Below are 21,772 nucleotides of genomic sequence, written 5' to 3' on the forward strand. Positions count from 1 at the left end.
ATGGTTTGGGATGATATATATTGATGTATAATACATAACTAACATAACAGAGGGATACATAGCTAGCCATGATTTTACTTTTTTAAAAACCTCTAAATACAAATATAAAGAAGCAGCTCAAACCCTTAGCCAACCCACCCACCTGTGTCCCTGTGTCTTTGTTCAGAGAAAATGTGATCAGTACTGGCCATCAGAGAACAGCGAGGAGTATGGCAACATAATCGTCACGCTGAAGAGCACAAACATCCATGCCTGCTACACTGTGCGCCGCTTCACAGTCAGGAACACAAAGATGAAAAAGGTGAGTAAAGCCTTCACTCTTCTCATCCAGATGCCTTCTGGCTTGTGTGAGATGCAAGGCACACAGGAGAAAAACCCGGCGTCTGCATAGGCAACTTGAAGTAGCAGGTGGATGGGAAATAAGTAAGCAAAGCCAGGATTAAAAGGAACCTGGTGAAAGGTTTAGCCTGTATTTCTTTTTCTCAACTTCACTGCTGCTTTGGTGTCACAGTTATTGCTGTTATTACCTGTTCCCACATGTATTTTTCCTTGAACTCTGTCTCCACCTAGCAGGAGGCAGAGCTGCAGAAGATTTCTTCTGTTAGAGTCGAGCACTTCTTCAGCTGAGCAAGCCAGTAGGATTGAGTATCTTTCTATGCTTCTCTTCCCTAATCTTTCTCTTCTTTCTGCACACACTTTGCACACAGGGTCAGAAAGGAAACCCCAAAGGGCGGCAGAACGAGAGAACAGTTATTCAGTATCACTACACTCAGTGGCCTGACATGGGTGTGCCAGAGTACGCTCTGCCCGTGCTAACCTTCGTTAGGAGATCCTCCGCAGCCAGAACCCCGGACATGGGACCAGTGGTGGTGCACTGCAGGTATGATGGGTGTGATTAACAACTTCAGGGCAAGCATACCCAGTGCACAGCGTGTGCTCTTACACGCCAGCTAAGACAAATGCCGTAAGTTACTAACACAGGAGGAGTGTGCCAGCCCCATGGAGTGCAGGTATACATGAGTTTGCTTTGCCTACATCTTAAGACAGCTCCAATGCAAAAGCTTCCCAGTTGCGTTAGCAAAACCCTGTGTCATGATACTGAGCTGCTGAGCATTGCGGCGATGTGGTCGGGCAGTTCCTTGTTCGAAGCTTGTTTGTAGCCTGCCCGTGCAGTGCGTGGGCAGGGCAGGATTACCTCTGCCGGCAGCAAACCATGTGAATAGACAGACACCTGGGCATGCAATTGCCACTGAACCACATTCACATTCACCAGCACTTGCAGTCAACAGAGGATTTCCCTTAAATGAGTTAAGGGATGTGGTCTTCATCACTGTGTGTGAGGGGGCTGTACAGCACCATAGCGAAGAGGAGGGGATGTTGGGGGTTAGAGCTCCTTCCTGAGCAGAAATCGAGAAGCTCTGAAGAATTCCCCTCTCTGCCCTCTCTGTTGGGCCCAGGACCACCCTCCTCCCCTTCAAGGAGTCCTGCCTGCACAGGATTAGCCCGCTCTTATGCCTTTCCATAGTGCTGGTACCACTTGCATTTCCAGAGCAGGATTACAGCTCCACTGTGAAGCTTAAGCCTCACCTCAAGACTGAAGCCAACCAGGACAGCCCCACAGCCTGGAACAACCTTGGTGGTCCGGGATAGCAACAGTTTGGCATAGGGTGGATCTCTATACGGCTTCTTCTAGCCAACACCAGTAACAACAGCAGTGGAGACAGGACAGCCAAGTCTCAGATCGTGAAATATGCACCTGGTAAAATTCCCAGAAACCCAAAATATTTTGTTTAGAAACTTTCATGGTTGGGGCTAGCAGGCAAATGAAAGTCTGTGAACAGGAGTATTTGCTTAGTTATATTCTGCTGTTGTGAACATTTCCTTTGGTCCAGCTGTATTATATGGGTTTCTCTTATGTCTTCTGTAGTGCTGGTGTTGGCAGAACTGGTACCTACATTGTGATAGACAGTATGCTGCAACAGATAAAAGACAAAAGCACAGTTAATGTCCTGGGTTTCCTGAAACATATCAGGACACAGCGCAACTACCTCGTCCAGACAGAGGTAAAGATTGCAGTGGGGTTGAATTTAAAGCCATGTTCATTTTCATGTTGTAATCAAAAATAAAATGGATTTTTCAGTTATATCCCTGTAAAAACTGAGTATATCGCCAGGCATTTTTTGCACTGGAATGTCTCTCTTCTTCTAGACCAAAAACTTCAGATTTTGTTTTGGCTTATTCAGTTGTCCGTGCTACACTTGTAAATGTTTATTCTGGACTTGGAACTATTTGCATGGGTGGCTTGTTTTGCACACCCTTTCCTTTAGTGTGCTCTACCCCTCAGTTAAAGCCAGCTGTTTAGTTTATTCCAAGTGCCTACGTGACATGCTGTTGTTTTTCTAGGAGCAGTACATTTTTATTCATGATGCCTTGTTGGAAGCCATCCTTGGGAAGGAGACTGAAGTATCTGCAAACCAGCTGCACAGTTATGTTAACAGCATCCTGATACCTGGCATAGGAGGGAAGACACGACTAGAAAAACAGTTCAAGGTAAGGCTTATCACTGCCATCCAGAGGGACTTAATTTCCCTACTCTCTTTTGTATGGCCTGTCTTCACTGTCAGTTGTCATAGATAAGGAACCAAACCAGAACAGTTGATTAGCACAGCACAGCATCTTGACAAGTTTGGTGCTCAATAGTCTTAGCTACACTGCTGGAAATCAGCACTAACACTCTTGAAGTCAGAGGTGAGGAGAGGGACGCCAGCACTGGTTTGGAGAGTGCTGCTGGTCTCCCTGTTCCCGAGGGGGCTTGGATATTCCTGAGTCTGTGGTTAGTTTGGCTGGAAGTCTTCCTCCAAACTGTGGCTCTCATGCATATATATGGAGAAAGACATGAAATGAGGTTCTTAACACCACCTGCTATTTCAGCACTGGATAAAGAATTAAAAATGTTTTAAGACTGGGAAACACAATATGCCTTTCTCATTGCCAATAACTGTGCTTGCTGCTTTTCCCTGCTATGTCACAGTTGCTTTCATCCTGGCCAAAGTAATTTTTTTTTTTTTTTTTTCAGATCTCCTATTTGAAACCTAAGGTTTTCTGATTGCATTTTAATTGAATGCATTTAAAAATATTTTGTAAGACTATGTATCATAAGATTATACGTGACATCTGTTTTCATAGCTAAGCTCAGTTAATAACTACCTAAGGAACTGAAACTGTTAAATTATACCGGGTGCCAAGCTATTCAAAAAATGAACAGACTCTTCTCTGACTTCACTTGTAGAAATCTCAGTACTTCTCCATCAGTCAAGACATTCCAGATGCTTAATTACTAAATTAAAGAAACAAGCGCAAGTGCGCACACACGCACACTAAATGCAGCAGGATAAAAGATTTCTTGTTAAAAAAAAGTGTTGCGCTTTTACAAACAATATTAAATTATATGTATAAAGATGTTTTCTGACGACTCATGGCAAAATTTCAAAAACTTAAGTGCCATTTTCAGAAATTACTTTCTCCACCAGCGTTGCACAGGTATTTAGAAACGCTGTAACTTCTAATGGGGCTTATGCCAGTACATACATGAGTTGAGTGCTATCTTGTTTAGAGTGCATGTGAAACTGGGATGTGGCCAGTAGCAATTATTAAATCTTTCTCTTGTTTCTGCTGCTACCACAGAGCCAGCAGAAAATAACTTGTGCTCATTCCCTACTACAATAGCTTACATTCAACCATCTCAGAGTAAAATTACTCTGAGTAATGAGTTGCTAGTGCAGGAGATGAAAAAGCCACCTTTACCCTCTTAGCTCTGGTAGAGTTTCCCTATACACTGGGGAAACACTCAAACACAAATCTGCCTCCCTGACTTTTCTTCGTGCCTCATAAGCAGCCCAGAATGAACTTGGCAGACCAGAGAGTGTTACCCATGGCCTCGGATCTCAGATGCCGGCATGGTGGGTTCCCCGAAGGCCTGGCAGAAAAAGACGTGCTGCAGGAATGATCTGGCTTTTATTTTAGAAGAAAACATAAAAGTTTTGTTGTTGTTTTATTTTGCTAGCTGTTCTTCCTTGAGAGCTGCTTCTGACTGAACATATCTGCAAGGCTTTGAAATGTATTCTCAAAGATAACTAAACGTCGTCTTCTGTGAAATACATTTTGATGGAACTCCATTTTCAGGATGTTTCGAAGCTGAGAGCTGCAGAGATCTTTTTATCCATTAAACATGTTGTATGAAAAGGATGATCTCCATTGGCATCATGAGTACTTTAAACAAGTTTAACAATGCAGTTTATTCTTCTACTGATGCATCTTCGCAGGAGTTGGCAAAGAAACCTCTTCTCTTCATTTAGAGCGCTGTGAGGACTGACTTATTACTTTATTCTCTTTCAGCTGGTTACGCAGTGTAATGCAAAATACGTGGAATGCTTCAGTGCTCAGAAAGACTGCAACAAAGAGAAGAACAGGAACTCATCAGTCGTGCCGTGTAAGATCACATCTTCGGTTTGATTACTGCGTAGCATAACTTTCTGTACTGAATTCTCCTGGTGTTATGCATGAAAAGGCATAGCCACGAGGAAGGAGAAATGCAGTGTTTTGTTCAGACCAAGCTATCTTGTCTTTCAGAATTAGCCTGATGAAACTGAACAAAAGAAAATAGTTACAGTGTCAGCCAGATACACTGTCCAAGTGAAATGTTAATTTGAAGTGCTTAAGAATTTGAATAATTAGGTAGGGGATAAATCTATGGAATACTGAGAGAATTACTTTGATACCACTCCCAGCTCAGGTGAGATCTCCCAGTGCGATTGGCACAAGTTGTTTGTAATTCAGCTATGACATTCAATTTCTGCGTGTGAGCCTTCCCCAGATTAGAGGGTATTTAGTGCCCGAGGACACATTTTCACAGTCATTAATACGGAATCTGCGCATGGCTGCCAATCAGTATGAATTTGCACCAGACCAAGCATGGGCACAACGTCATTCCCATCACATTACCCAGAGTACAGGACATACAGGACAGATGATAGCCAAGCTAGCACAAAATAATAATGGCACAGATACGGTTCGTCATGAGGTTTGTTAATAAAAAGGGAAGTCATCAGGATATATCTTAAAACCAAATGTGAACAGGGCAGACATAGTCTATACGACTTTGCACTTAGCGTCATGTCGCTGCAGTGGTTTCAGTTTGGCGCTTGGGCCCTGTCCGTTGCTCTGAGGATGTTGTTGAATCCAGCCCTCAAAAACGGAGAAGTGTAGATCTGCTGAAGAATGCGCACATGCTTCTGGGTGGTTACCCGTTAGGGAAGGGTTTTGTCTCTGGAGGTTCTCTCACCCTCCAGCTGGGAGTAGTGAGTGATGGTAGTGCTACGGAGTGGTAGGGAAAACAAAATAAATCAGCTGGGTTTGTGTGCTGCTGGAGACAAATGGAACACTACAGTCAAGAATTACCTGAAATCCCCTGTTATCACTGCATATACTGTTATTTGGTAATTCAGCCTGCTGTGAAAATCTTTGCTATAGTAAAATTTGATTCCTGAAATTACTTTGTCCTTGTGGGAATATTGTGCAACGTTCTCTTTTATATCCTGCGTTAGCAGGCAATGCTTTAACGCAGTTAAAGTGCTGGCCTGCTCCTGCGGGAGATGGGAGCTGCACAGTGTTTGGTTTGTTAACGTCTGAGAAATTCTTACATTCTGCATTGTGCCATGACCAGACTTTGATCTTTTTTTTTTTTTTTTCCCTTTTTTTTTTTAATCTTATAGCTGAACGTGCTAGAGTGGGCTTGGCACCACTGCCTGGAATGAAGGGAACAGATTACATTAATGCCTCTTATATCATGGTGAGGAAGCCAACACCTAATTACAAAGTAAAATCAATTTTAAGGTGCTAAATACCAGATGCCTGTAATTGTCTTAATTCTGTATGTAATGGCTGTGTATTAACAGATGAGCTTTTAACACCTTCCCCATAATGTAAAGCTATTAACTGTGTTTTATTAAAGATTGTTGCCTAAAAAAATTAAATACAAGATACATTTAGATGGAATGTGTATTTCCATGAGATACAGTCAAATAAATACTGGGATTTAGAGTAAATGAAAACAACAGGGACTCTGCAGAATGGAAATGAAGTTATAAAATTATAGTCTGTGTGAAAATATTGTGGAATAAAATGAAATAGGGTCATTATGTGTCCCCGAAGATGAAATTAATGCTTTAGAAGTATTGAAGGCAGTAAGTAACTGTGTGGTTTGTTTTGCTGCAAAAGGGCTACTACAGGAGTAACGAGTTCATCATAACCCAACATCCACTGCCACATACGACTAAAGATTTCTGGCGAATGATCTGGGATCACAACGCACAGATCATCGTCATGCTGCCGGACAACCAGAGCCTGGTGAGTTAAACGCGGCCCTCCCGGCGCGGTACCGCAGTCACTTAGCCCAGCTGGGCACCACCGTAGGGTCACTTAGTTGCACGCTGTGGCTATTTTCTGGTTGAAAGCAAAGCCAATTTTTAAGCCACCTTCTCAAACTTTGCCATAAGCTTGTTACAAAAAGACAAGTTCTGAGATGTGGGGCGTGGGTTTTTTTGTTCTCCCCTTCTGCCCTCACCCCCGCGAAAGACGTCCTGAGCTGGAGGGACCACAGTGCTCACAGGCAGCATGCTGGTGATGACGACCTCTGCGAAGCTCCTGAGGGCTGCCTGGCTGGTGGGGTGCAGGGCACTGAGGTTACTGGGTGGCCAGGGCCATGGGTAAGGACTTTGAACGGAGCAGAAATGCAAAGCAGGGACCGTAGGATACTTGCTTTTTTGCCGGGGGGCTTCAGGCTCAGGCTGTGCAAGGCTACGGCTGTGGAAGGTTACAAATGCTATTTTTGATGAAAGTAAAAAGCAAACATGTATGTTAATTTAAGTGGAAATAATGAGACAGAGAGAGAAGGAGACACAGGTGAAGTGCTAATCACTACTTCCAGATTTACTAGCACGTCTCAAGAGGACGCGTTGAAAAGGATTAAGAACTAAACGGTTCATTTTTTCATGCACGCATCACTGAGGTGAATAGACGATTGTAGCTGAGAGTGGGAGAGAAACCGCCTTCATTACAGCAGGAAAATAGCAGTCATGAGGGGCTACTAAAGAGGCAGCAGTCGATAACGCTTCCTGTGTGCGGCGCGATGAAAGGGATTGCAGGCGCTGCAAGGCGAAGAGCATTCAGAGAAATCCGATCGAATCAGAAAGCACTAATGAAATGAAAGTGTGTCAGGTGGAAATGAAGAGGCTGATCTTGTCTTTACAAGTACATGAAACAGCTCTGCAGAACAATAGTGATTAAAGGGTAAAGGACGACCGCTGGACTCAGCCACACCTTTTGCAAGGACTCCTGGTCCCTGCTTTCACCTTCACCGTTCCCAGGGTGGAGGCTGGCCAGCAGCGCAGTAGCATCCATGCATTGGCTCGGTGTTTGCTGTGGGTTGTTGGCTGGCAAGGAGGGGTGGCATGGGACTGAGACTGTGTCAAGGTGCTGAATGTGTAATGCCAAAGGATGAGATGATAATGCACACTACTGCTGCACAGGGACCTGTCACTTGGCAGGACAGGTCACTTCCCCGGCATTCAGCAACATTACACTGCTTGCTGGCATCTCTGCACACCGAGGGCAGAATTTTCAAAGCACTCAGAGGACCTAGGACCCTAAGTCCCATTTTCAGAATAAACATTTAAGGCCCAAATCTCACCAGTATCTTGCACATCATGTGCATCAAGGCTCCAGGCCCACAGAGATAAGCCTGGGTTTAGAGACATGCCAATGGCCGCAGTGGGATGAAGTGGGCTCGTAGCTCATGTTTTCTCATGAGTAAAACACGGGTTGTTCAGAGACACAGGCGTGCGGTGCCGTGCATGCTGTCAGGGTAGCTTCTGTGCTTAAGCTGCAGGGACAGTAGATCCCTGAAGCCAGAAGGAGAAACAAGCTTTGCATGTATGTGATGACAGAGCCTTATTTCTCTTCTCTGCAATGAATTAGGAATGCACAGTTATTTTTTAAAGAATAGCTTTGACAGTATTTTATCTACACCCTGTCAGTTTGGCTACTTTAGCATTGAGCTTCTTCCACCACTCACAGTCTCACTGAGATTTTATAGTGTCCCTTCAGTAGATGAGTTTTGCTGGAGAATTTGCATTTAAGTTAAGCCAGTGGTTTTTTCAAGGCTAAGAATATCTGGGTTTCTTCCTTTCTCCTCACTCCTCCTCTTGCTCCTAAAAATTCAACCCCTACGTAAGTATGCATCAATCTTCTACCTAGACCTGATCCACAGACCTTCTACTGATACTGTTGAGTTTTGGATTAGACCACAACAAATACAAATTAAAAATAATAAGCAATTAATTTTTAAAGGTCAATGAGTTTTTTTCTAAACAGATATCTGACTTTCATGCAAAACTGTGTAGGCAGGAGGTAATAAAGCCTGGGATACAATACAAAGGTTAAGTATGAGCGAGCAAAGGTAACCATTTCCCTATGAAACCAATTAAAAAGCAGACGTTACCTGTTTGGACACACAAAGGAAGGATCTGGCAGGCTTACTGCCTACTGTAATAGTAAATCTGTTTTAGACGGAAATGGTTTTTAAAGGTCAGCTCCTGATCCTCTCTATTTATCAAACCAATTTTTTGATCCACTGGATTTTTCAGTCACACACAAGGTATCTGAAAGGCTGCAGTAGTGTGTTGTTTCATTCCTCCAGGCAGAAGACGAGTTTGTGTACTGGCCAAGTCGCGAGGAATCCATGAACTGTGAGGCCTTTACTGTGACCCTTATCAGCAAAGACAGACTGTGCCTCTCTAACGAAGAGCAAATTATCATCCATGACTTTATCCTTGAAGCTACCCAGGTAAAATAAAACTCTTGGCTTTTCCGCAAAATGTCGTTGATGTCATTTAAATATGGACGAAGAAATGTTTGGGAACAGTTTTGAAAAGGATTTACTTGTAAATGCATGTGCATGCATGTTGCTCACAGAGGAAAGGTATTCTTGTTGGCTCCTTCTCCCTCTCACATCCTCTACTTCCAGATAGATTCCTCTACCTAGTGAGACCATAGTATTGATTGTTTGTCTTATTTGAAAGTGAAAACATTCGTTTTTCATTTTGAAATCATACAAGTAGATTGAATTATCCTTTGTGAAGTACACCAAGATTTATTGTCCTATTTCTGCTTACAAAATTCAGCATTTATAGTTTAATTGTTTGGGGGTCTTAATTAAGGGGTTTTACTTAAGCACATTTCTTTTGAGCTATAAACCTGCCTCTAGTTTGCTGTCAGGATTGCAGCTGGATTTTGCTGGAAAACATTAGTTTGCAAGCCCTTTTAAATTTTAATTCCTTGGTTGCTCTTCTCTTGTTTGACTTTTGAGCTGTAAGAGCTCTGAGAGAAGGTTTATGTGAATATGAGCCCTGAATTCAAATACAAAATCTATCAGTTAAACATTTTGTTTACGTTGTATTATTTTAGCACATTCACTGTTACAGGGATGCTAGAGCTGTGCATCTGTCTTCTTCATTCTATGTAAACTCTTTGGAAGAAGAAAGTATCTCTTCAGTTTGTCGTGAGGCTCTTCCCTCTTTCTACCTGGAGTAGATAAATGTGAAACTAAAGTAGCTAATGCCCAGGCTGCTTTTTCATTGCAGGATGACTACGTTCTGGAAGTCCGCCACTTTCAGTGTCCTAAATGGCCAAACCCAGATGCTCCCATAAGCAGTACCTTTGAGCTTATCAATGTAATCAAGGAAGAGGCCTTAACAAGGGATGGCCCCACCATAGTTCATGATGAGTATGTCATCTCTTTTCTCCCATTTCTGTGCAGGTTGTACAAGGAGTTGCTCAGCTACAGGACACTTGTTAGGATTGATGTCCATTCCTGCATGGAGTGGATGGGGTTTAGTGGTCTAGGGAACAGGATCAGAATATTTAAACTTCCAGGGAGGAGGTTTCAGTTGGCATCTGAGGCCAAATACATTTTGCTTAGTGTCGTTTTTACGTTGGTTGTAGTGTTAGGTGGACTCAGAAAGTGAAGCTGTGTTTGCTTTGTAATCATTTTGGGTTCTTCTGCACCTGGAATTATCCCAAACAAATCCTACAACCTGTGTCAGGATCCAGCAGAGCCCTGGTTTAGATAAGGCTCTGAGCAGCCTGATATGGGCTTATGGAAACCAGTTTCAAAACAGCCCTGAGCTCCTAACAGCTCAGGTTTAATGTGCCACATAAGGCAGAACAAGCTCAGCTCAGCTGTGTCTCAGGATGAGCAGCAGAAGTATCTTGTGACAAAAGGCCCAGGTTTTCTAAGCGCAGATTTATTTTTCCTCCTCCTGCTTCCCCAAAAACACTCCAGGGGGCCCATATGGTGCCAAGTGGGAGGGAGGGAGCCCGCTAAGACAGGGCCGGCATGCCCCGACACTTGTCTCTTTTGTAGTGCAGTGGTGAGTATTGTCTTGCCAGCTATGCTTGAATGCCCAGTTATAAAGGGTGCTAAATACTGTATTGCATATTATTACTTTGCACACATTATGGAGCTGCAAAATGCCGTTATAGTGAAGCTGGAGCCTGGGTCTAACAGGATCTCTTTGGAGGGACTGTTTCCTGACGGGCAGAGCGCTTCCTGGAGTCATTCTGCTGTTAAAATCCCAAGGAAGGCCAGTTTCTGACACTGCTTGAGTTGCTCTTAGAGCAAACACCAAGCCAGCATAAACAACTGCTATACCTGCAACCCCCCCTACTCAAGTCCATTAGACCTTTTGTCATTGCTGCAAAACAGAGTTAGTGGGAAAGTCTTGGAAATCTTCACCTTTTGTGCAAAAACATTACCATAGTCTGGTATTTCAGTGGTCAGATCGGCCTTTGTGCTGACGTGCGATTGCATGCTGGTATCTGCCGCCGCTGAAAGAGCTTTCACTTCACATCGGTGTGTTGCTGCTGCAACAGGTTTTTCCCTACAGACTCCTGCAAATGGTGCCTTGGGCTGCAGCAAGTAGTTTTTCTCCCACCATCTCCTGCCTTGCTAATGCACAGTGTAAGCTCTGTTGCCTTTTGCCAGCACTGATTAATTCCAGGCTAGTTTTAATATTCATGCTTTGGGTAGTCTGAAGTGAGGTTTTGCTACTCTTGCAGTATTTAAGATTATGTTTTACAAAATTAGAACTATTATTGATTTGGGCATTTCATGCTAGACCAAAAAAAAAAAAATCAAAATCGCATTCCTAACAGTGCTGAGTCATTCTTTCTGTAAATTGCTTTTTTGGTTTATTTGTCGTATTCAATGATTTTATTTTTATGCCTAATAGATAATGTGGATTCTGCTTTTCATTGGAGCCTAAGCAAATGTAGCTGAAAATGAAAATTTCCCTTTACTACATGCAACAACTACATCACATAATCCACTAATAATTACAACTGCAGATTAATTCCAAATATATGAATTTGCAGATACTAAATGCGTGTTGTATTTAGGAAGTACATGGTGGGATGAACTCGATAACAACATTTCAAAGAAGTTCAGAAATTCCAACTCAAGGCAGTTGTCAAGATTTTTAAATATAACTGCCCATATGTAGGCAACTAGATAAAGATTTGCTGCATAATTTTCCGAGAGAAAAGCCTTCAGATTGTTGGGAGCTGGAGGCTATCAGCGCAAGTAAAAATGAGGCCATTAGACCCTCAGAGGCGTTGAGTTGTGTCCCATCGGGCACAAGCATTGGCCACTTTGTCCACTGCCTCTGTAGCTGGTCAGTCACAGCCATCTATATAGCTCTGCAGAAGCTCTGCTGCTTCTTCTTCAGACTTTTCATCAAATAGAGCAGATCTATTGTGATCTGATTTCTGTTTCCCATTTCTAGGCAAATTGATTTTGCAAAAATCATACAAAATTAACTCAGCATATGTCTTAGTTTCCACAGGAATGTTGTAAAAAAATCCTAGCGGTAATCTTACGATACCAGATGGCATTGCAGCACTTGCCGATTACTTAAGTTTCCATGTACCACTCTCCAAACGGTTTACAGAGCAAGTCAGCACCAATGTCCCCTTTTACAGGTGGGGACATTTAGACACAGACTTTCTCAAAGTCACAGAGCAAGCCCATAGCAAAGCCAGTCTCCGGTATGGTGGGAGAGCAGAGGACAGTTGAGGCTCCTCAGAAGCAGTTACGAGCCCCTGTTGCTTAGGATCCTCTATCCCATGCCCCCCAACTGCTTGCATGATTCAAGTACACCCACAGATTCAGCAGCAGGAAGATTTCTACCTGACCAGTATCTCAAGGACACATTGATTCGTGCTGCTGACGAATAACTGTTGCTGGGGTTCTTATTAAGTGACAGCACAGCTCAACTCTTCAGAATCCCTAATGTCTCTGGGGTGCCCAACTCGGGGATGGTGCCTTTTGCCGATGAATCAGACCTAAGGAAGACTTTGAGATGTGCCCCGTTTACTTGTGAGCCCCTCATATCCATGTTAGTTTTCTACAATTGTCAGATGTGGAGGAAGAGGCAAATTCTCATTTCTTTCTAATCGTTTATGTTTTGCTTGAGCTCCCACTAATGAATTTAGAATACGCTCAGCTATAATGCAGATGCTTTCAGTACATGTGGCATGTGAGAACTGATTTCAGTGTTACACTCTCCAGGCCAGGTACTTTTAAATGGCTCACGTTCTTCTGCTGATACAGTTCTTTGCATTGAATACTGCAGATATCCTGAGATGACTGGTGTACCATCAAATTTCTTCTGTAAATGAAAATGACTAAAAATCAGCCAGTATAAAACAAGCATTTAATAGATACAAAGATGAAGTACAGTAATCAAATAAGGCTATATCAACATTTTCATGGCTCTGTGTCAATGCCCAGGTATGTTTCTGAGTACCTTATCATTTTGGTGTGATTTTTCAGGTATGGAGCTGTGTCAGCGGGAACGCTATGTGCCCTTACCACTCTGTCCCAGCAGCTGGAGAATGAAAATGCTGTCGATGTTTTCCAGGTGGCAAAGATGATAAATCTTATGCGGCCTGGAGTATTTACAGACATTGTAAGTCTTTAAATGGAATATAAACAGATAGTTTGCAAGGTTTTCATCTGAGACCAAAAGCATGAACTAAACCACACATTCTGTATGTTATCAAGCCCTACTGCATCTGCTACCAAGCGGAATTTGCATTTGGGCTTTTTTTGTGTAGTTGTCATTTTTTATAAACCTCAAACCCACACTGTAAGTCTCTGATTTGCAGTTAAGCTTGTTTCTCATACAGTTAGGGGGCCACCGTACAGGCAGCCCTAGCCGAGGAGGACCTCTCGGCTTGTCCTCATCCCCCTGCCAGCCCTGTTAAGTTAAGCGGTGCTATTTAAAGCTGGCACGTTGCGATCTGAAGGGATGCAGCAGGGCAGGGAGAGCTGCAGAGGGATAAAGCTTCAGGAGAGCGGCTCTTTGCTCAGCGTGCAGCGAGAGCGGCACCCTTGTCTCAGTGTGCGTGGCTCTGCCGGTACGAGGGAACAACCTGGGGCTGAGCTCTGGGCTCAGGTATTGTCCTGCCCTCCCGTAGTGTTTAATAACATACAAGGAATAATATAATCTACCCAAAACTGGAATTTTGGGTTGACAAGGTTAAACTAGATTAACAGAGTCTTTTTCTTTGCTATGTGTATGCTTATGGTAATGAATATCCGTGGCCTTCCCTGGAAATGCCAAATTTAAGTGCCACTGGCTTATGTACACTGAAAGGATTGAAATAACTTATCTTTTCTTTTCCAGGAACAGTACCAGTTTCTTTATAAGGCAATGCTAAGCTTGGTCAGCACTAAGGAAAATGGAAACGGTCCCATGGCACTGGACAAAAATGGTGCTGTGATGGCCAGTGACGAATCTGATCCCGCAGAAAGCATGGAGTCTCTTGTCTAATTGGAAACCTGAAAAGGCACTTAATTTGTAGAACTTCTGAAGACTGAGTGAACTTTTTTGAGGCCTTTTTTGCCAGACTCTAGGTTATACAATAACCCAATTACTTTTTTACACTGATAAAAGTTTTGATATTTATTTTTTGCCATTTTATGTCTTAATGGTATCCTACTGAGCATTTGCACCTCTGTTTATTTCACACAGTGAAACGCAATTTTATCTAGTTTGCACTATATGATCAGTGTTACTGCCTATAATATTCTAATACAAGACAAGCCCTGATGTGACATTCCATGACAACAAACGTACGCTTTTTCTGTTTTGTTTAAATGCAGTGAAGTTTTGCTAACTACAGTGACCCTCAAATCTTAAATCTTGAATGCTAGGCCAGATGGATTCTTTCTACGACAGATGCTGTACCCCTTCGTACCATATTTATTATTTTAATGATCATGTCACAGTTTTGGTAACGGTGTTCCGCATTCCAGTGGAGTGGATGAGCGGTGTTCATCCTTTCTTGGCAAAACGTGGCAGGTGATTATTAGCTACAGTGAAGGTGTAATAGCCTTGTGGAGCTGAAACAATTATTTCTGTATTGTTTCAAATTGCTGTTTTGTACACTTACAGGCCTAAGACTTGCTTCACATGGAATATATAAATTACATACTATATAATTATAAATTAGATGCAATTCATATGTGGGACGCAGTGAGAGGTTTTAAATTTACAATTTCAAAGTTTCCCCATGTATTCAGAAAAATGTTGATTTTAGTTTTTAACCAGCCCTATGATGGGAAAGTATTTTTGTTTTATTCTCATCAGAGCCAATACAGTGAGAAATCTACTACAACCCAAAATCAGACCTGTTTTCAGATATATTGAAGGTAGCAATATTTTACATTACTAAGCTATTCAATATCTTAAACACATTAATTTCCTTACTATTTCTTGAATATGACCTCACACCTAATGGTATGTTACATGATGACAGGCGTTTCTTAATTTCATAACTGTTAGATGCCATTTTTACAGGTGTGTAATTTTCATACTTTAGTGCTAAAACATAAAGTACTGATCCATATTTACTGGTGAAGCAAACTAATAAAAAAAAACTACCTATAAAGTTACATTCTCCCTCTTTTTTTTGCCAGACTAATTCTTTAGCACAAACCTAGCTTACTGTGTTTTCCCTCCCACCAATAAAATGGTTTCCCCCAGATTATACAAATAATTGAATTATTGTTTGGAGCGTTTAAGTATACACCCTCACTGGCTCCCTTTTCCTTTGTATTCGGTTGCAATTCAACAATGTCCACCCCTGTTTAACAAAAGAAGTAAGCACGTACTTAATTCTCCTGAAAATTAAAGCTAATCGTGTCATTCATAGCTCTGCTGAGTAGGGAAGGGTTATTGAATCTGCCTTGAAAAGGAAATATGTCATTTCAGCTATCCTGACGTTTGGTATACGGTTAAAGGCACTATCCCTTATATATGGCATTAGTTTCTTTACTTTTAAATTACAACTGCACAAAACATGCTTTGTAATTTTTCAGGACTTGTCAAAATGTTGCAGTGTATTTTCCATTTTAATATAAACCTATTAATTTCTGCCAGTCCAGTCCTGCTGAAATGCAGACATTTGGCAAGGCAAAACCCAGCTTCTTTTGTTGGAGGGGAGGGCAGGGAGGAAGCTTAGCTGAGAGGAAGGTTATGTTCATTTTCACACGCAAGGAAGCTGAAAGCAAACTGCTTGAAACCATATTGAGAGTAGGTGTTTTGATTCAGAGCCTCACGGGGTCCACGCTGATACGGCCTCACTGAGCAGAGGGGCTATGCAAACTGGTATGTGCTAACATCTGGCCTTTTATTTTTAATAAGGGAAAGATTTCTTAGTATGGATACACCTGATTAATTCAACACCAAAGTATTTAAGAATTCATCAGCAACCTTTTCCACAGTTACCTTTTACTTCTCAGTTTGTTGAATCCCTCCGTACAAGTGATCCAAGTAACTGCTAATGCTGAACAGTGTCATGTATCCATGGTTTCAGTACGGAAATCTCATGCCCAGCACCAGCTAGTCCAAATAAAAAATGTGCAAAATATTTCAACAGATTGCTTTGTAGTTTGCATCCCCTTTGCACTGGGACAACCCGTCACCGAGGAGGGAGTCAGTTAATGTCTGGTAGGAGTTAAGACTGGCTCTCCAGTCGCTACAGCCCAGTAAGAAGAATTAAGTAAATTTTCAAGTACTGCTGCCTGCAAGGGCTGGAAGGTTCCGCTGAGTGCTCTGCTGGCCAGTGCGCACCCGCGTTAGAGGCTGGGGACCCCCCCTTGTGCCCCCAGTAGTGATCCTGGCCTCAGGCAATTCCGGCTGGTAGCACGAAGGGACTCTGATGAGTTGGATCAGTTCCATCTGAAGAATTCAAGTTCCTGGGGAGGTGTAGGGAGAAGTTAAGAATTCAAACCCTGACAAGAGCTAAGTGACAGAAAGATTACTGCAGGCATCAAGAGGGTTGGATTTGTTCAGTGCTTTCAGCTGATTACTTTTCATTTCACTGGCGTGATGGAAGATAACTGTGGTTCGTGACACACTGCCTGAATATCCTTGGTTTAATCCCTTACCTTCTCACAAGTTTTAAAAATCAATGAAAGAAGGCTGTGGGGGTTGAACTTTGGGAGGTGCTTTGGAAATCCGTGCGTTTGCATTGGCATTTTCCCACACCTGAAATACTTGCTTGGGGTTTAATCCATGGACAAATAATTTACACTGATGTTCTATGAGTTCTCCATGGACTTTTTCTTAAAGGGGGCTCAAGCCATGTGTTAAGTGCCGCGCTGACAGGCAGATAGCCAATAGATGGTAATGGCGCGTTAGGCTTGGAGTGGATGAAGCTAGGAATTGCATGTGAAGGTCAGGAATGAGAACGCGTAAGAGCCAAATCTGTCCTGCTGTAAGCAGCTGCAGTTCCGCTCTCTTACATGGATTTGCACCTCGTTCCCTGGGACTGAGCGAGACTGGCAGGAGGAGCGAGTGTGTGTGCAGAGGTCTGCACTCGTAGAGCTCCGCTGGGATGCTCTCGTGAGGCTTTCGGGCCAAAGCCCCGCTCTGTGCATCGCAACCTTGCTTTTGCCACGCCGGCCCCCCCGCCCCGCTGTAACCACTCCTTGGCGTTCAGCCGGGATGTCTTTCAAGCATCAGAAGTTCCCAGACAATGTGCAGGCCTGCAAATTAAAAGAACCTGAGTATATCCCATCGCTGTAAAACGTGGTCCTCAGCACCAGCCCTGAGAAATAAGGAAATAAAGGACTGAAGTACACGTGCATGTGTGTGTCTACATTTAGAAAATACTATTTCCCCATGTCTTGCATGTGTACGGCGCCCACAGAGCATGTGAAGGACATAAAAAACTTCTGTGCAATGAGCCCATAAGAGCAGCCAAGCTTTCCAAGAGGGAATGCTTGGAAAGCTGCTGTGTCATCTTAACATCTAAAATGGGTGACAGTCTCAGCCGGACGTCCCATCCTACAAACACTCCCGTACGTGAACTTGGCATCCGTAGGCAGGTCTGGGAGAGCCGGTAGGACTGCTCAGGCGTGCGGGCTAAGCACTGATTCTTCTGCAGGACCAAGCTCTAAAGAACATTCATTTTAAACAGCATTTGTCCTTAGTATTTCACCGTGTCTGTTTCCAAATCGGAATTTAGAAACAGGAAAAAGAAAAATCCCAAACTACTTCTTGGGTGCGACTGTTTCTGTATGGTGGGTCTGTTCTAGGTTAGTGGAATCATTTACAGGATCTGCAAAATTTCACTTGTTTTTCCAGTTTGACTGCTTGAGCCCAGAGTGATACATTGGAACATTAGGAGAAGAATCTTTATGACAGCACAACTGCCTTCTTATTAATCATTTTTTAAGCTGTTTTATTTGAAAGCTAAAAAATACAGATATTGATTCTACCAAAGATACATACTACTAATTCTCAAAACAAAACCAACTTAAAAAAAAAAAATTAAAACGTACTTGTCTTAAAGATTTAGCAGTCTTTCTCAAATCCATGTCTGCTGACATCAGATCTTGCGTTCTGAAGTTTATGTTCAAATGGTGCCAGTGAATTTTTATATGAAGGGAAAATGCCTATTTGTTAATCCACTGCATTGCTTTTCTTCTTTTTCTTTTTCCTTTTTTTTTTTTTTTTTTTTTTACAGAAGTAATTCAACTCTTACTGTTACCCCTTTGCTCTTCTTCTCTTTGTTGCCATTCTAACAATGTGAACTACATTGGCTTTACTTATCAAAGGAGAAGGAATGCAAAAATAAAGAGAGAGAAGGAACTGTAATGAAGAGATTTGGCCTCTACTTTGTCTTAGCTGTTAAACTGTTTTTAGTGTTTTTGTTAACTATTTGCAAAGGGAAGCATTTTCTACAGAGGATAATTAATTTCAAGAAAAATGTCTTGAGTTTTAAGAATAAACGTCTCCAAAAGAGGAGATAGTCGATTTTATACAATGTCACAACTCTCCAACATTTGGGGTAGTGACTTTTTTTGTTTTGTTAGAACATTTGAAACTAGCAAGCAGCCATTGTTTCTAAAGACCGAAGCATTCATGTGTACTCCTATTTTCTTTTCCTTCATTTTTAAAATAGCAAAGTCATTAAAACTGTAAATATTTTGTTGCTTGGATAAGCATCTTCTGGGAACTTTGTATCTATGGTATATAATCATAGAATTTTATATTTTCATATAAAGCTAATTTTTTTCTAGTTTCACCTCCTTCCTAGTTCTGTGGTGGCTATGTGAATACATACCTTCTGTGTTCGAGGTAGTGAGACACCATCATCACACTCCAAAAAAGATTTCCACACATGTCATTTCTTTGGGGCAGTGATTGTGAAAGTTGGATTTTTTTTTTGGATTCCATTGTCAGTGTGTGCAATAGGAATTAGACTTAGCCAGTCACTGGATACGTTTGTCTCATTGATCCATTCAGAAGAAAAAAAAAATGTGGTGTTTGGTTTGGGGAGAGGGTGGGAGGGAGTATTTCGAGGGAGATTTTTTGTTCGTTTTGTTTTGGTTTTTGTTTGGGGGTTTTTTGTAACTTGAAGAATCTTCTTTTTGTTATGTTAAACTATATCAAATCATTCTATTATAGTGTTATTTAATATGTAAATTGTATTGCTATACATAAAATAAAGTATGGTTTTTGATGTATTTACAGACTTCTTCCTTATTTGCATCAAACACACATACAGAACAGATGCGCGAGTCAGTATTTCATCGTCCCAGGCGTGCAGGAAGAATGATGAGATCCAAGGCCCGCTTTAATTAGATCTCAAATTTCCAAGCAGTACTCAGCTGGGAGCTGTCTCTCAGTCACTTGACAGTGATCACCATTCCTTTCTTAATTGTCTCCGACTATTAGGGAGCTGCCAGCAACACCCTTCGCTCTCCACCACCAGTCCTCCCCAGGCTGTTGTGACCCATCAGAATCCCTTTTGGAAGGGGATTGTTTCCATTCAGAACGGGTCCTCGGAGCCTGAGCTTTATTGCCGGCTCCTTTGGGTGTGCCCTTCCTTAGCTCTAACTCTGGTTTTTCGGTAGATGTCTGCCGGGAGGAACAGGGGCTTCCACCAAGCCACCGTCACCTGATTTACTGTGATAACCTGCTTCTACTCACTGCTCAACTATCCCCAGAGCTGGGGTAGAAAAAGCAACAGTACTCATCCCCATCTCAGGCAGACTGGGCGGGAGGGACAGATGTTCCAAATCCTAGAGATAAATCAGCCAGTATTCCCCATGGAGCGCATTAGTTGCCGTACCCGCGCTGCATCTGAGCCAGGAGCCGTCACTGACACGGGCACACGTTCCACCATCGATGCTCGGTGTTTTGCAACAACACCTCGACAGCTCCGCACACCGCCTCCCGCGCTGATTCTGCGCTGAGTGCGTGTGTTGCTTTTTTTTTGTTGTTCTTGTGGGGAAACCGCTTGGGTTTGTGGATACGCTCTCGTTCAGATCCGCTGCCAGCCGCGAGCCGCAGAGGCACGCCTGCCTGCAGTGGGGGCACGGCAGCTGCCCGGGCTGCCGGAGCCTTCGGAAACTGGGCACACGCAGCCTCCAGAGCAGTACCCACACATGGACAAACAGCATCAATAACTGAAATGGCTTGTTGGCCTAAAATTGCTGGTTAAAATCAATACACTGTGCAACTGCCTTCTTTCGTGTTGCTGCATTCTCACCTCTAAGGTCCATATTTTGGTTGACTGGGAGAAAGAGGGAGCCAGGGACGCTAGTCGGGGACTGCGATTAGGGTGACACCGCAGCGCTAGCAGCGCGGCCGCTGACTCCTGCAAAGCCCCTGCCTTCGCAGCATGCTTCCTCCAGCCCCTGCTCCAGGGCTCTGCCCCATGTTGCATCCCAGGAAGAGCCCGACACCAGCCCATGGGCCAGCTCCCCTGCTTCGCTGCTCGGGGAGCGCAGGTGGGAGGGCAGGGAGCGGCTCCCCTGCCTGCCCTGACCCTGGGGGAGGCTACAGCGGCAAGAAGAGCCCAGTGCCCCCGCATGGCTTTCGGGCTGGGGCAGGCAGCCGGGGCTGGGCACCCGGAGAGGGCTCCTCTGCCCAGCTTGGCTGCCGTATCCCCATGGAGCAGACGGCAGCCCCTGCACGCACAGGTAGGCGGGCAGGTAGCACTGCGCAGCAACAGCGTGAGAAAGCCGCTTAAATACCGCTTGTCTGGGAGGTGCCTGACCGATGGAGCTGCCGGCAAGCTGAACAGGAGTCAACACCACTTGCTGCAAGAGAACGATGAATGCAGGCCTGGCAGGTCCAACCCGGGACCAGGTAAGGAAAGCTTCCCGTCCTGCTCACAGTGGGTTTAAAAAGTGCGCCTTGAAGGGAGGGAGAACCACAGAGGAAAAAAGTGAAACCCCACTGAAGACAGGCAAAAGGAGAGCAACGGGAATGGTCAGCAATCTGGAAATCCTGTGAGCAAAGACGGGGTGAAACGGGATGTTGCCTAGTGAAATGCCGGAGAGGGCAGCCTGGGAGAGTGTCTCCTGGTATTTAGAACACCACTGCTGAACGAAGGGCGTAATCTCCCTACATCTTTGGTAGATATGACACGAGAGAAAGCTTGAACAGCCACGGGGAAGGTAGGGGTTGGGCAGGGGGAACGTCGCCTAGGACAGTGATGCAACAAAGATTTGGCTGTAGCAGCGACAGAAATCAGGACAACCCAAAGCAGCCCCTTAAATGAAAAACGGCATTTTCATTCGATAGCAGCAGCAGCTCTGAAGTGGAGCCCCCACCCTGCCGCTGGCCAGACCATCGTGTGCACACGCAGCGCACGGGGCAGAGCTCCCTGCAGGACACCGGCTGGCTCTTCTTCTCTAACTTACCCTCGCCTTGAGCCGAGCTCGGCAGCAGCCCCCTCCACCACAGACCTTGTCGCTGTTCTGGCAGTGCAGCGTTTGAGTCCCTGGTCCTCCCGAGCCGTCGTGGTGAGCAACAAAGGCGGGAGCGGAGGACAGGAGGAAAGGCAAAGCCTTGGAGAAAGTGCCTGGATTTCTGTGCTTGTGCTGTGGAAGGGGCCTGGCTGAGACCTATTTCCAGTGGAAGCATGTAGCAAGCAGTTGTTTAATGGTTTGGCAACAAAGATATGATTTACCAGCACTTCCCACTACTAACAACACGCCCGAATTAATTGGTGGTATCAGGAGATCCCAACTTCTTCTGTAATAAATAGCTAATGAGTTTAGCCTTTAAGGCTTCCAGAGGCTGCTAGCACTCATGCTAAGCAGGCACAAATAACAGCAGCATTTTTA

The 21,772-nt window shown here is 43.8% G+C and overlaps 1 protein-coding gene across 1 annotated transcript in view; it reads left to right on the forward strand.

The window, feature by feature from the left end:
• PTPRG (protein tyrosine phosphatase receptor type G) overlaps positions 1–13,952 on the forward strand; it is a 417,051-nt gene extending 403,099 nt beyond the window's left edge. The window contains exons 19-29 of the mRNA XM_075714254.1: positions 167–301; positions 708–880; positions 1,928–2,063; positions 2,404–2,550; positions 4,396–4,489; positions 5,772–5,848; positions 6,277–6,405; positions 8,756–8,902; positions 9,699–9,841; positions 12,950–13,085; positions 13,806–13,952. Coding sequence (XP_075570369.1) covers positions 167–301; positions 708–880; positions 1,928–2,063; positions 2,404–2,550; positions 4,396–4,489; positions 5,772–5,848; positions 6,277–6,405; positions 8,756–8,902; positions 9,699–9,841; positions 12,950–13,085; positions 13,806–13,952 — 1,464 coding nt within the window. The remainder of the gene's footprint in view (positions 1–166; positions 302–707; positions 881–1,927; positions 2,064–2,403; positions 2,551–4,395; positions 4,490–5,771; positions 5,849–6,276; positions 6,406–8,755; positions 8,903–9,698; positions 9,842–12,949; positions 13,086–13,805) is intronic.
• The last annotated feature ends 7,820 nt before the right edge of the window (positions 13,953–21,772 follow it).

The sequence above is a fragment of the Pelecanus crispus genome, chromosome 7 (genome assembly GCF_030463565.1).
Source record: "Pelecanus crispus isolate bPelCri1 chromosome 7, bPelCri1.pri, whole genome shotgun sequence".
Classification (NCBI taxonomy): Eukaryota; Metazoa; Chordata; class Aves; order Pelecaniformes; family Pelecanidae; genus Pelecanus; species Pelecanus crispus.